The following is a 12,678-nucleotide window of genomic DNA, read 5'->3' as shown; positions in this document are numbered from 1 at the left end:
TGGGAAAGAAACAAAACAACAGGTTACTAGAAACAGTTGATCTCTCCAGATCAATAAAGCAGTACTGTTCAACATTGCATTTCACAGACTTATACTGGATACTGTTGCTTTTCAAAATTAGTGTGAAATAACATCATCTAGTTGTTCTCAGGAAAAAATACCCTCCTGCCTCTGTATGTCACCAGATGGAAAACTTGGCTGGAGAGAGGAAAGATCAGAGGAATAGAGAAGCATACTCCCAAGAACACAGCAGTGGGCCCTTCTTCATCCAGACAGTCTTTACTTTGCTTTGCCAAGCCAAAAGCAAATAACAGTTGTCTGGCAGCTCTGATCCCTGCCTCCATCCATGCAGGCCTTTGTCCAGGTCTGCAGGGCTCCCTGCTCCCTGCACTGTCTCTGCACCTGGCAGCTCTGCACTGCCTGCTTCAGGTGTTGCGGGGCTGACTGAGCACCTGAGGCTAAATTAGCAGCTGGTTAATTTACTTTTAGCTTGATTTTTTTTCCATTGCAGTTCTGTTAAGAGGAATACAGCTTCAAAATTATATTTGCAGTTCAATTTGCTACGACTTGGAGTGAGTGACCAGAGGAGAGAGTAAAACACACAGGTCCCAAAACTGAAGGAGCTAAGTGCTTCCACTGGTACTGCCTTGTGTTTAAGCAGATCTGGCTTCCTCCCTTTGACAATTTCCATTTGCCTTGCAAGAAGAGCAGGGATAAGCAGACCAAGTTTATTCAGAAGAGAAAAGGGCTGACTAGAGAAGGAATATACAACAGCCCGTGGTGGGGTCTCTGTAAGCCTCTCATTGGACATATTTACAGCCCCAGAGCGTAAGTGGCAGGTGAATAGCAGGAGATGCCATCGGTCCTCAATGTTCAATTAATTAAATTCTACTGCAATGTTTAAATTATTGTTTTTAATTATTTCAACTGCATGTTTTAAATCTGGTAATTTTCAAAATGTGAATTTTTCAGTTACTACAACTTCTCACTCCCCCTCTACCTTCCATCTGGCCTAATGGCAGAATTTTTTGCAGGATAACATTCACATTGTACTTCCATTTTTTAAAAAAGGATGGTAACACATAGATATAGTCTTCATGTGAACAATCTTTGTGAGAAATTCATCAAAAGGCATCAGGAAATGAGGACATCATTCCTGCATTTCTGCCAGTGTTTGACTAGATTGAGGGGCGGGGGGAAGAAAAAAAGGTTGTCTGCTTGGCAAAATTTCCTCAGAATATTTCCGGAAACATCGTTAACAACAGGACAGGACACACCAATGTGGGGACTTAAATTCAACATCATTGAAGATGAGGAATTTTCCTCTGTGAATGTCATTTCATATGTTTAAGCAATTCCTTTTCCCCACCATTTTTTTCACTCAATTCTATTTTTTCATTTGCAGTGGTGCAACACAATCTATCACCAAAATAAAACTTAACTAACATGTTTCAACTACTTTCAGCTGACTCATGCTAAACCAATACTGTCATCATAAATTGAATGGTGAGCTCAAATATTTGAATTCTGATTATCCTAATTTCATCTTTCAGATGAAAAGACAGTGCTCATTAAATTGCTCAAAAGTTGAATAGCTCACTTGGAATAAAGATGTAAGCTCTTTTTAACTTTAAGCTCACTTTTTGGAGATGATATTAGCAACTCTATTGGTATTCCATTCACCTTTAAAAATATAATGACTTTTGTCTTTTAGACAAAAATGTCCAGATATTAAACTCACAATTTCTCTTACTGTTTTTACTAACCAGTCTAAATAAATTTGTTTCCACTTATAGCAGAAAAAACATTTGATGAACCAAAGATAAAATTTTTATCAGACTGAGCAGCCATGAACTGCAGTTCTGATGATCTGTGACACCCCTGAGGCTTAATCCCCTATTTAATAGTGAAACACACTCCTACTGTACAACTCTAATAAGTTGCAGATATTGTCTTTGTACAGTCATATGACTTTGTTAATGTTACATAACCCATGACAATGCTACTAATAATGGGGCAAGGATGCTCACATGCCCTTGCTGAAAACCCATTGAGGTCAAAGGAGTTTAACTTGCTTGAACATATAACTTAGCAATTATTCAACATCCTTATTTTAATAGGACATAAATTTTATCAGAATAGTCTATTTTTATTTAAAATTTTCCAAGGGAAGTAAGTTTCATTAAAATTGCATTATTTCCATGTTTGTAACATCATATATCTTTGAAATACATGACATTTCTGCTATTACTAATAAGTTGTAACCTATTATGTTTGACAGGATTTAGGAGTATGCTGGGAGACAGAGGTGTAGCTTTTTTTGACGTGTCTTACAGTGCATGAGAAAGATAAAACCTGGCACTCTTGAAGAATCAGTTTGCTACATACTAAGAAATAGGCAAGATCTTCCAAACCTCCAGTCTTTTAACCTTCTAACCTCTAATTTCTATTAATTTCTATAAACTTCCAGGTATTTCTACTAGAATTTTCTCACTTGCTAATGCCACTGAACAGGCATTAGGAAGCTTGTCAGTCTGATCCACTTCAGTGTCATAAATAAGTATGTTGAGCAATCTTTGCCAGTGAGATGTTGTCAGACATTTAGCTTGCATTCTGGGCCATCTGACATTGAGGTTTTCCTTACCAAATCTTTCTGTCTTAATTTTTACTCTTTCATATTTCTTTTTTAACTTCAAAGATATTACTCAAAAGATGAAATATTTTTTGTGTCCAGTAAACAATTTTAAGGACATAGATGACATAATGTATTTTAAAGATGTGAGGTATCAGAAAACCCTGTAGTCTGCTGCAGTAATATCCCATGGATTATATTACAAAATCCCAACATAACCCTCATACTCAGAAGCTGATCTTCAAGAGCTCAAGAATTCTAGGATTTCAGGGTGCTGGCAAGTTATTAAGGTGACTCAATAGTTAAGGAGTTTTAGGAATGCTTAATTTTGACCTAACCCTTCCTTCCCACTCACAACTTCCACAAAGAGTCCCTTTCTGACTGAGTATTTTGAGAATAACTGATCTCCTGCCAGAGCAGAATTGTTTTGCAAAACTGGAAATGGATCAGAGGAAACTTTTGAGATTTATGCAATTTGTACAATGGGCTGGTATTTTGCTTTTGGAAGTACATTTGCCATCACAAATATGTTTGGACTGAAAAAAACACAAGTCCTTTCACCTTTGCTGAGCTTCCAGGAGAGCTGGCTTCAAAGATAAATTTAGGATTTAAGATATCACTTACTCTAATCAAACCATGTTGCCATCTGGCTATGCAATGCTCTACCTTTGTATGCCTCAATTTTAGAGGGCTGGATTATTTTGTTATAAACGTTAAGAACCCTGCTGTTTTATTCTGCTGCTTCTCTCTTCATGAAGTAGTTTGCTTAGTAGTATCTGGTAGTGGCACTTAGAGCAGTCCTAGAATTGATTCTGAAGAGAAGAAGGATTAGTTATGCTGTGAAAATTCATAAAGAGACAGGCGAGAGTAATGTTTTAGTGGCCAACAAATGGCATTCCTGAAGGCTTCACATGACTAGTGCTAGCATTTTGGGTGAAGGATGATGTGGAAAAAGTGCTTTGGATTCAAAGGGAAGCATATTAGGGTCTGTACTCTAATACCTCTACACTTAGACCTTTCCATTGCTTATGCTTATGACAATATGCAAACTGCAAAGATTTCCTTCTTGGCATACAAGTTAGTGTCTCTTGTGTTTGGTCTTCCTTTTCTCTTCCAGCCCAAGGGGTTTCCTGCTCTCCTGCCCCACTCCACTGCATCCCAATCGCCCACAATATTCTTGTCCACTTCTGTCTGTATCTTGAGAATTTGCTTCTGCCTTGACACTAACTAGGAAACTACTAAGCAGATAAGTAAAGCTGCTGTCTTCTCAGTACAAGAAATTATCTGTCTTGAATTGGAATTTGTCCCATGCTTTGGCCTGTCATTGCATCCCATCATCCCATTATGAAAATTCCATTCCTCAGAAATGTTTTCAATTACTTTTATTTTTTAGGATTTTCATTAAATAAAATAAAAACCCCTACAAAATCTTTTGGCCTTCTTGTCTATGTCCTTCCCAGAAAATGTTTATGGTAATCTCTTCAGACTTCTAGTTCAAAGTAGTTCAATGTAGAAGGATCCTCACCAGGAGGATTCCTCTTCCCAGGGTGTCCATCACCTAGAGCTTAATTTTCAATGGTTTCCACCTCCCTGTAGTCCCAAAGAATCTTTGGGACTGCCTGTGGCCATGCAAGCAGATGACTCTATGAGACACTTGCCCTCACCCACTTTCTTTTTTTGTATGGCTGATCTCAGGCGATCCCAAAGACCCGAAGAAACTTCTAATCCCAATCTCCAGTGATATGACCCATTTGGTTCTTCTGTCAAGGGTCAGACATAAATTGCTTCAAGATTAAAAGAGGCCAGGAAAACCCCCCCTCCCCAGAGAGGCTGAAGATTGAAATACTGATCTTCCATAGGATAAACCTTAACTTAGTAGGTATTTTGAAAATACTAAAGAAATTTGCTTTGGTTTCTTTGCAAAGCCACAGGTCCAATATGAAATTCAAACAGTAGTAGTTTTCAATTAAAAGCTGTTATTTATTCCTAATATATGTTTATGCTGTTGATTGCTTTGTTTTTATTAGGACAGTTTTTTATCTAAGTATCAATATTTGGATTATTTTCTTTTAGTTAAATATTTGTAGCATTTATGAATTTATGAGAAACACTAAATTCCTCTGCAAGAGCATCCATAGCTGAACATTCCTGGATTGAACACTTCTGGTATTTCCTGGGTTGTTTTGTCATGACATAAGGACAAAGAATGACAATAGTGGAATTTTTTATCTCCAAACCTATTTTTTATCCTTATCGAGTGTTCATCATCACTCATTATGCAGTTCTGCTTTTGTCCAAAAACAAGGCTACCATCATTCCATCTAATGTGTAGTATGAGAGGCTGTCTCAGGGAAATCTTTAGAATTAAAATAATAACTTTAAAGCAGATGTTTAACACACCTTCCTTGATATAAATTGTGATATAAACTGGTAAGATAACCCTTATGCACTCAAGATGAGAATCAGGCTGACAAAGTTGTCATTTACTATACATACATCTTTATGTTTTAAGTAAAGAGGATACTAAAAGGGAAAAATAAACTGATCACATTATTGATTGGAATTCTCATTATACTAGTGCAACTTCTAATGAAATGATAGTGATAAATTGAGTCACTCTCACTTTCTTTGAGTGACATAAACCCCAAGTTCTAGCATAATTAATCTTTTAGAAAAACAAATTGTTACTTTTTTAAAAGCACAGTTCTGCCTGTTATTACACAAACAATTTCTTGTCCAGGTAAATAATTTGGTTTATGTGCTGCTTATTGGGACACATTCTGGTAATTGAATAAATTTCTATTTGTTCCCCTTCAAAATTCAATTAGATAAAAATCAGTAAATGCATCTGGTTTTCCCTTACGTTTGCGCCAGCCACCATGGGGTTCCCAAGATCACAAACCACCATTCTAGTTTCATTTTCCATCTTGTAATCACAGCTCAACACACGCAGTGCCTGCAACAAAAGGACACCAGTACAGAGGTCAGAGATCACAGTGAAATGTATCCAGTTGGGAAAGTGATGCCTTTTTGACTGTGACCTTTCTTTTGATTTCAGACACCTGCTCAGAGCACTATCAAAACATTTAGCTGGTTATTGTCAGACAACGGGGGAAACTGATGCCAGGGAAAAACAAACAGGATAGTTTCCCAGTACCTTAAAAGTCAGGATGAGATCACTCTATGTCTAGTTTTACCATACTGCTTTGTTTGTTGTTGTGAATCATTCCTATAGCTATAATGACTCAACAGAGAAACAAAGAGTAGACAAAAGTGAGTGAGAAGAATGGATCTCACAGCAATTACAGTGTTCTCCATCACAAGAAATCTCTATAATGAATTATTGGCATTGGCAAAACTTGAGTATGGATCAATTCTAGATCTTTGTTTTCTAATCTGTGGTAAAATACTTAGAATGTTAAATACTTCTGTAAAAACATAACCTGTTATGTGTGTTTATAAATTAGCAACAAAGGATATAGACTTTCGCATTATCAGATATAAAGGTTTTTGTTGTTTATAGCAAACCTTATCACTAGTAATATAATCTGTAAACAAAACAAACTCTACAAAAGGAGGTACAGCTATAAAACAGTGCAAGCTAGGAGATACAGAATAAAGCAAAGCAATAAAATATGGGGGGGGGTTTGCAATAAAATGTGTTGGGTTCTTTTTTGTTTTCCTCTGACATTTCAGTAAATGAAGACATTTCCATGTATGTGCAGAAACCAGCTTTGTACAAGCAGGATGCAGCAAGTTGCATTACCTTTCTGCTCATTTGTGATTCTCACAGATGAAGCAGTGTGAATGAGTTCATGCCCTCTGTATAAAAAGACCTGGGAAATCTCTGTACCAATTTGCCCTATCTGTAAAAGCCACCATGGACATGCTGTCCTCATAACTTCCTGAGATTAAAAGAAAAGACAAGGCATGTCCTAAACAGAGCCCATGTGAAGCATGCCCTCAGCACACACCTCATTGTACGCTGACATTTTTACAGTTTGCTAGGAGGAAACAAAAGTTTGTTACACAGCATGTCCAGTGCACTAATAGCCTTCCCAAGCCTCTCTAGGGTTGGGAGGGAAGCATTTTTACACTCTTTCCAGCTGGTTAATTAGAGGTGGGAAGCAATGCATGGGAGAAAAGAGGGTGTTAACACAGTTGGAATCAAACATGTCTGGAAAATTGTCCATTTGATCTTGATGTGTGGGTTTATAGTTTTGCTTTTGTTGCGGGAGAGGGGTTGAAATTGAAATCTAAAAGTTAGAAATAAATACTCATTTGTATTAGATATTTGGCAGTTTCTTTAAAGATGCTGTATTATAGACCCACACAAAGTAAATCAGCCCTTATCACATATTTTATTTTGCCTGTCAAAGGCTGAGAAAATGTAGGAGTTTTTCCAAGGAGTTCTTCTGCAATTTGGAGGCTATGTTCCTAGACTAAAAATGATTAATGCTGCAGAATTTATCTGACCAGCATCACAAAAGCTGATTTGTGCAGTATGAAGATGTGACAAAGGGTCAACCGTGGTAGAATTCCTTCCATAATGAGATTTACTGTCTTTGTTTTTGCACTGATCATCTTTTTGAGGTGGTTAAGTACAAAACAGGAAAATTAAAACCAGGCAGGAAGCTAGCAAGCGCTGAAACTTGTACACCTACTGCTGTAGGTCTATCATTGCATTTACATGTAACTCAGCCAGATGGAAAGGTTTGCCACAAAGCCCTTCTACCTGACATTGGGAGCAATTCACATTTCTGTAGCAACACACAGGTTTTTTGGCAGTCTTGAGCAGAAGTAAAGCCCCAACAATTATCACATGTGCTCCCAGGGTGCATTTTAACTAGAAAGTGATTGGATGTTTAAGTAATCCAGGCAGCCTACAAACTTGAAACCTTTTTGCGGTTGTAGCGATGAATTACTAATTGAGGCCACAACAGTTAAAAGCAACAGGCTGGCAAGGAAAAAACTTCCTATTTCCTTTACCATCACCTTCCAATTTTATTTTCTGAGGAAAAGGGGATGGATTAGTTGATTTAATTAGTTGATTAGGGGATCTTCTAGTCGATGTTTATTTATGAATCTAGTTATGTAGGAAGAGTAGTCTTCGCCTTGACCAAGCTCAAATCATGTCTCATCTAGCCAGCTACAATGTACCTAGTCTAAGAATTTCCACATTAGACAAGAATGTTCCAGGTCTTTTTCTCATTTTAAGAGTGCCATGCTTTAGTTCAGAAGAGCATGGAGGAAGTGACTCAGGGCTTATCCACTGCAATACCTGTCTGGATGTGATCTTCACCACTCTGCAGTTTCCAGCCTGAGCAGAGGCAGTTCTGCCAAAATATGTAATGTTTTTGGTGTGTAACCAGTATCTGTTAATGCTTTGTATCTGCCTGATTTACTAATTATTCCATAAGAATCTGGGTCCCAGCTTTTGCTACTAAGGCAGGATTGAGCTGTTCAATATGGGCAGCCCTACCATGGAGCAAGGATTAGTGCACAGTATTCAGGCAATGGCTGGGGGTTCAAACACACAGTCATGTTAGTGACTGTTGCAGTGTAAGAATGTATTATACAGCAGTGTATATTGTCTCTGGATGTACTGCTGGAAATGTGAGGTAATATATGTGGTTTTGATGAATACTTTCTTCAATTGATGATTTTGATGAATACTTTCTTCAATGAATACTTTCTTCATTGCAGCTAATTTCAGTAAATTCACACCTACTGCATATGAACAGTTACGGCAAGCCAGTGGGTTTCCAGGAACTAGTGAAGCTGTGGTAATTTTCTCCTTTACCTGGTGTCTGGACCTTCTAAGTGTTTCCACAATACAACTGGTGAAAAACACACTTGATTTCATTTAAATTCATTCTATTTCAATTGTCAGCTTTTGACTGAAGGAAGTGTCAGCATCTGCAGGAATCAATGAAACTCCAAAATCATGTCCCTCAAACTTTAAAATCACACATATTCACTTGCCTCTCCACTTGCATATGATCACATTTCTGCAAAATGTTGTTCATCTTTTATGCAGTTGCACAGTCTGTGTGCAATAGTCTACAGAATCAGGTCAGAGATAAGAAGATAATGCCAACTGAGGCAGGTCAAACACTATACTGCATAAAGCCGAAGGGAGGAGGCAAAAGGCAAGTGAATTTTCAGTTAAGTTTTTGACTTCATCAGCTTCTAAGTGTAATTCAAATGATATAGAATGACACAATACATTGTTAACATGAAATAAAAAAAAAGCAGGGCTGGACAGGAGGCACTCAAGGTGTTTCTCTATTAAGCACTTAATGTGTGTTCCTTTATTAGCTAGACTAAATCCAGAATAGCCCCACAATAGACAAATATCCTCTACGAATACAGTCAGTTTGAAATTATGACAGCATAACTGAATTATTTGATTCTACAGATATTTCAGTTCCATCAGAAATGTATCAAGTGATTTATTCAGCTGATTCAATTTAATTTATTCTTGTCTTAGTCTGCCTGATTTATTGGCTCTGAGGAGAATCTTATCTCGGCCGTAAGACCAGGAATTCTGCAGTTTGGAGAAAAAGAGCTACACAGAGGACTGTAAACATGGACGCAACCAAGAGGAAACGGAATCCTAGAGGCAGAGCTTTAAGAACATGATTGCAACAGGCTCTACTATAAACCTACCTGTCTGCTGAAATTGGTTTGCATTAAATTAGGTATATTTCAGAAGCAGTCACAGATGGCCCATTGTCAGGATAGAACACAAATATAAAAATAAGAATTGGAATCCTGACTCCACTGCAACTGACATGAAAACTGTAATTTTCACATCTAGCCCATGCCTCAGAAAGTGCCTGCAGATCTTTTTTTCCATATACCTCAGTGTTTACTGCATCCAGTGTGATAATTTCTTCTGTTATCTTGTCAGTTTAAATTGCTCGAAGCCCTCTAAGTTGAATTAATTGAGTCCCTCTCATTTATACTCACTTATACTCATTAATACTATGACCCCCAAGAATTTGGTCACCCTGGTAACAGAAGAATTTACATTTAGAAAATTTTAGAAGAAATTTACAGTATCAGTTTTTTCCAAATGCACATAGAAGTTAATATTTTAGTTTACTTAATGGAACCATAATATTGCAAAAAACATATTTTAAAGAAATAGACATTTACCATTTAAAAACAATAGGAAGAATAAACTTACTTTCAGTGCCATTTGTAATCCTTGTGAAAATGGTCCTTGAAATGCAGAAAGAAAGACACTAAAAATGATGTAGAAAGTAGGACTAAAGTTTTGATCCTTCTCAGAAAGAACATGATGATATTTTGTTGAATGAAGTACAAAAAAGCAAAGAATATGAAATAAATTATGTACGTGAGTGAGCTAAGTAAATGTGGAGAAAAGGAAGGCAGTTTTTTATCTACTAGGATTCAGAATTGAATTTGTCAGAAAGGCATTTTTATCTTCTCCAAAATCTGAAAAGAATAAAATAGTTGTATCGTGTTTCCTCGGTTTTTAAAATTTTTTCTTCAAAAGAAAAAGTATTCTAACTTTACAACTCCTCAACCCATTCTAGCTTCTCTTTATTCTTCCAAAGCACCAGGATCTCCCATGTATTCTTTCCTTCCTTTCTCCATGAGTCTATTGTGTTGGCACTATAAAACAAAATTTTTCCTAATATCGTAAAAAGCTCTGAATGATTTCACTCCAAACCATAAAACATTTTGGATTGGTAAGGACCTTAAAGATCATCTAGTTCCACTCCTCCCCCCCCCCCCCCCCCCCCCCACTGTGGACAGGTCACCTTCCACTGGACCAGGTTGCTCCATCCAACGAGACCTTAAACATTTCAAGGGACGGGGCATCTATAGCTTCCCTGGACAATCTGTTCCAGTGCCTCACCAAGCCAAGAAATTTTCTTAGTATCTAATCTAAACCTTCTGTCCTTCAGTTTGAATTTATTCTCCCTTGTCCTGTCACAACATGTTAGTGTAAGAAATCTCTCTGTGTCTTTCTTCTAGTCTCCCTTCAGGTACTGAAAGGCTGATGCAGCCCAGGATACATTTGACTTTCTGGGCTGGGAGTGCACATTGACAACTCATGTCCAGCCTCTTGTCTACTCCCACCACCAAATCCTTCAAATAACGGACATGTGCTAATACATGCTTGGGTTTTGGAATTAGTGCCTCCTCTGACACCTTGGTAACATCCAAAAGAACAGCAAAAGATTTCTAAAGAGGAACGAAGGAAAAAGGTAACCATTTGTAGCATATTAAAGAGAACTTCAGTTTTGTAGATTACAGTCCAAAAAACCAGTGGCTTTGCTAAGAGAACAAAAGGAACAGGCAGTAGGAAAAGGCTGGTGTCTTTAAGATATATTTCTGAGATGTGTGGTTGCAGAGAATTTCTATCATCTTTGATGATAGCATTACTTCTTCTTGGAATTTTTTTTCAGACTAGGTTAGAAGCCCATTAATAACGTCACTGACAGAAGGAGAATGAGGAAATACCTTGTAAGTTACTTTCAACTTCCTTAAAAACATTTGCCCTCAGAAAGGAAATTAACTTGCTTTCTCCCACTCTCACCCTTGAGGCCCTTTTGAACATTCCAGGCACTAACAGAAAAAAGCAGGCTCATGTTGCAACAGCCTGGGAGATATATGTGCAGATGAGGCAATTCAGACTTGCTGTCCAACAGAGAATACATGAACACTCTGCTTGTTTGCAAGGTAGGGTTTCATCTTTGCTCTTAAAAAAACAAACAGGCCCAAAAAGGAAAAACACTGGATGTTCAGCACAGCTCAGCAGGACTTCAGTCAACATTGGTCCTTCTGTGAATACTGGCACATTTTACATTTTAATTGCATTTTTGGACCATTCATAACATGAAACAATTGACAACAAGGGAAAGTAACTTTGTCAAGTTTATACTGCAGTAATGTCCAACTATTCAGGATATTGGAGACTGGGACACCCTTAATAATGGTAAAACACTGATCTGCTGTGAGAAGAGACAGCAGTGTCCAAGTGTCTGAGGATCAGCAGGGCTCATTAACTCTGACTGGGAGTTGGTACCATGGGATCCCAGGTTGGAAGCACAAAGGGAATTTGGCAGTATTACTTTCTGCTACTGGTATTGTTTACTGGTTCAAAATCTGAATGATGTGAATACCTCTATTCCTAGAAGAAATATTACAGTGTTTGTGTAGTATTATAAAGAAGTTAGTGGGAAGTATCTGAACCTGAGGTGGGTCTGAACAGAATGGTCCTGTCCTTCCTGTTTTTGGAGGCATGGCTTATCTTTACCCTCAGCTGTGCAAGCAAGGATAGCTGACAGTTGATGGAATCTCCCTTCCTGAAAAGAACCTCCTTATGTGCTGCTTTCAGTTGGTACAGCCTATGCAGGTTATCCTTGCTCTCAGCTGTCTCCTTTGTTATCACTAACATCTTGATTTTACTTCACCTTGTTGTTGCGTTCGACCCCAGTGTAATCTGCTTCGGGTGGAATCTTTATATGTAGCTCAGCTTCATAGGCTCCTTCCCCATCATTTCTTGGATTTATTATGAGCATGACACAGTTTTCTTCTCCAATTATTAGCTGATCTGTATCCCTGTATAGAAAATACTACTTGTCAGGAGTTAAAACAGGCACTATTAGTATTTAAATATGAATAAAGCAGAAGGACATTTTGCTCTCAGAGCATCTGTTCTGGAAAACACTCTGTAAACACAAAATAAAACATTTTCTCTAAAAATGACTGCATGAAAAAGTATACCAGCACCTGGGTAGAAAAGAGGTTAAGAGAAAACACCACTGTGGCCAAAATGGACTATCACAAGACTTGAAAGTAACTGGTAAAAAATTTCAGAACCTGACTACTCTCTAAACAGCAAGAAGTATTTAGTGGAGAAACCACTTGCCACAGGGGTCTCATAAGCATTATTTTCTGGAGGACACAAAGATGGTAGTTTTCTCCTCATGTCCATTGTAATACAAACAGTGACTGAAATTTTCCTAAGACCAGCAATGGCACTATGCCCTTGTTTCACAGCT

At 37.8% G+C, this 12,678-nt stretch overlaps 1 protein-coding gene across 1 annotated transcript in view; it reads right to left on the bottom strand.

Annotated features, from left to right (window-relative positions):
• ITGA8 (integrin subunit alpha 8) overlaps window positions 1–12,678 on the bottom strand; it is a 112,542-nt gene that overhangs the window by 45,015 nt on the left and 54,849 nt on the right. The window contains exons 20-21 of the mRNA XM_038161336.1: window positions 12,088–12,235; window positions 5,496–5,588 (exon numbers count right to left, since the gene is read on the bottom strand). Of these exons, the coding sequence (XP_038017264.1) occupies window positions 5,496–5,588; window positions 12,088–12,235 (241 nt within the window). The remainder of the gene's footprint in view (window positions 1–5,495; window positions 5,589–12,087; window positions 12,236–12,678) is intronic.

This window comes from Motacilla alba, chromosome 2, assembly GCF_015832195.1.
Source record: "Motacilla alba alba isolate MOTALB_02 chromosome 2, Motacilla_alba_V1.0_pri, whole genome shotgun sequence".
In the NCBI taxonomy this organism is placed as follows: domain Eukaryota; kingdom Metazoa; phylum Chordata; class Aves; order Passeriformes; family Motacillidae; genus Motacilla; species Motacilla alba.
The sequence above is the reverse complement of the archived record's forward strand: the minus strand, read 5'-3'. Positions and strand labels throughout refer to the sequence as shown.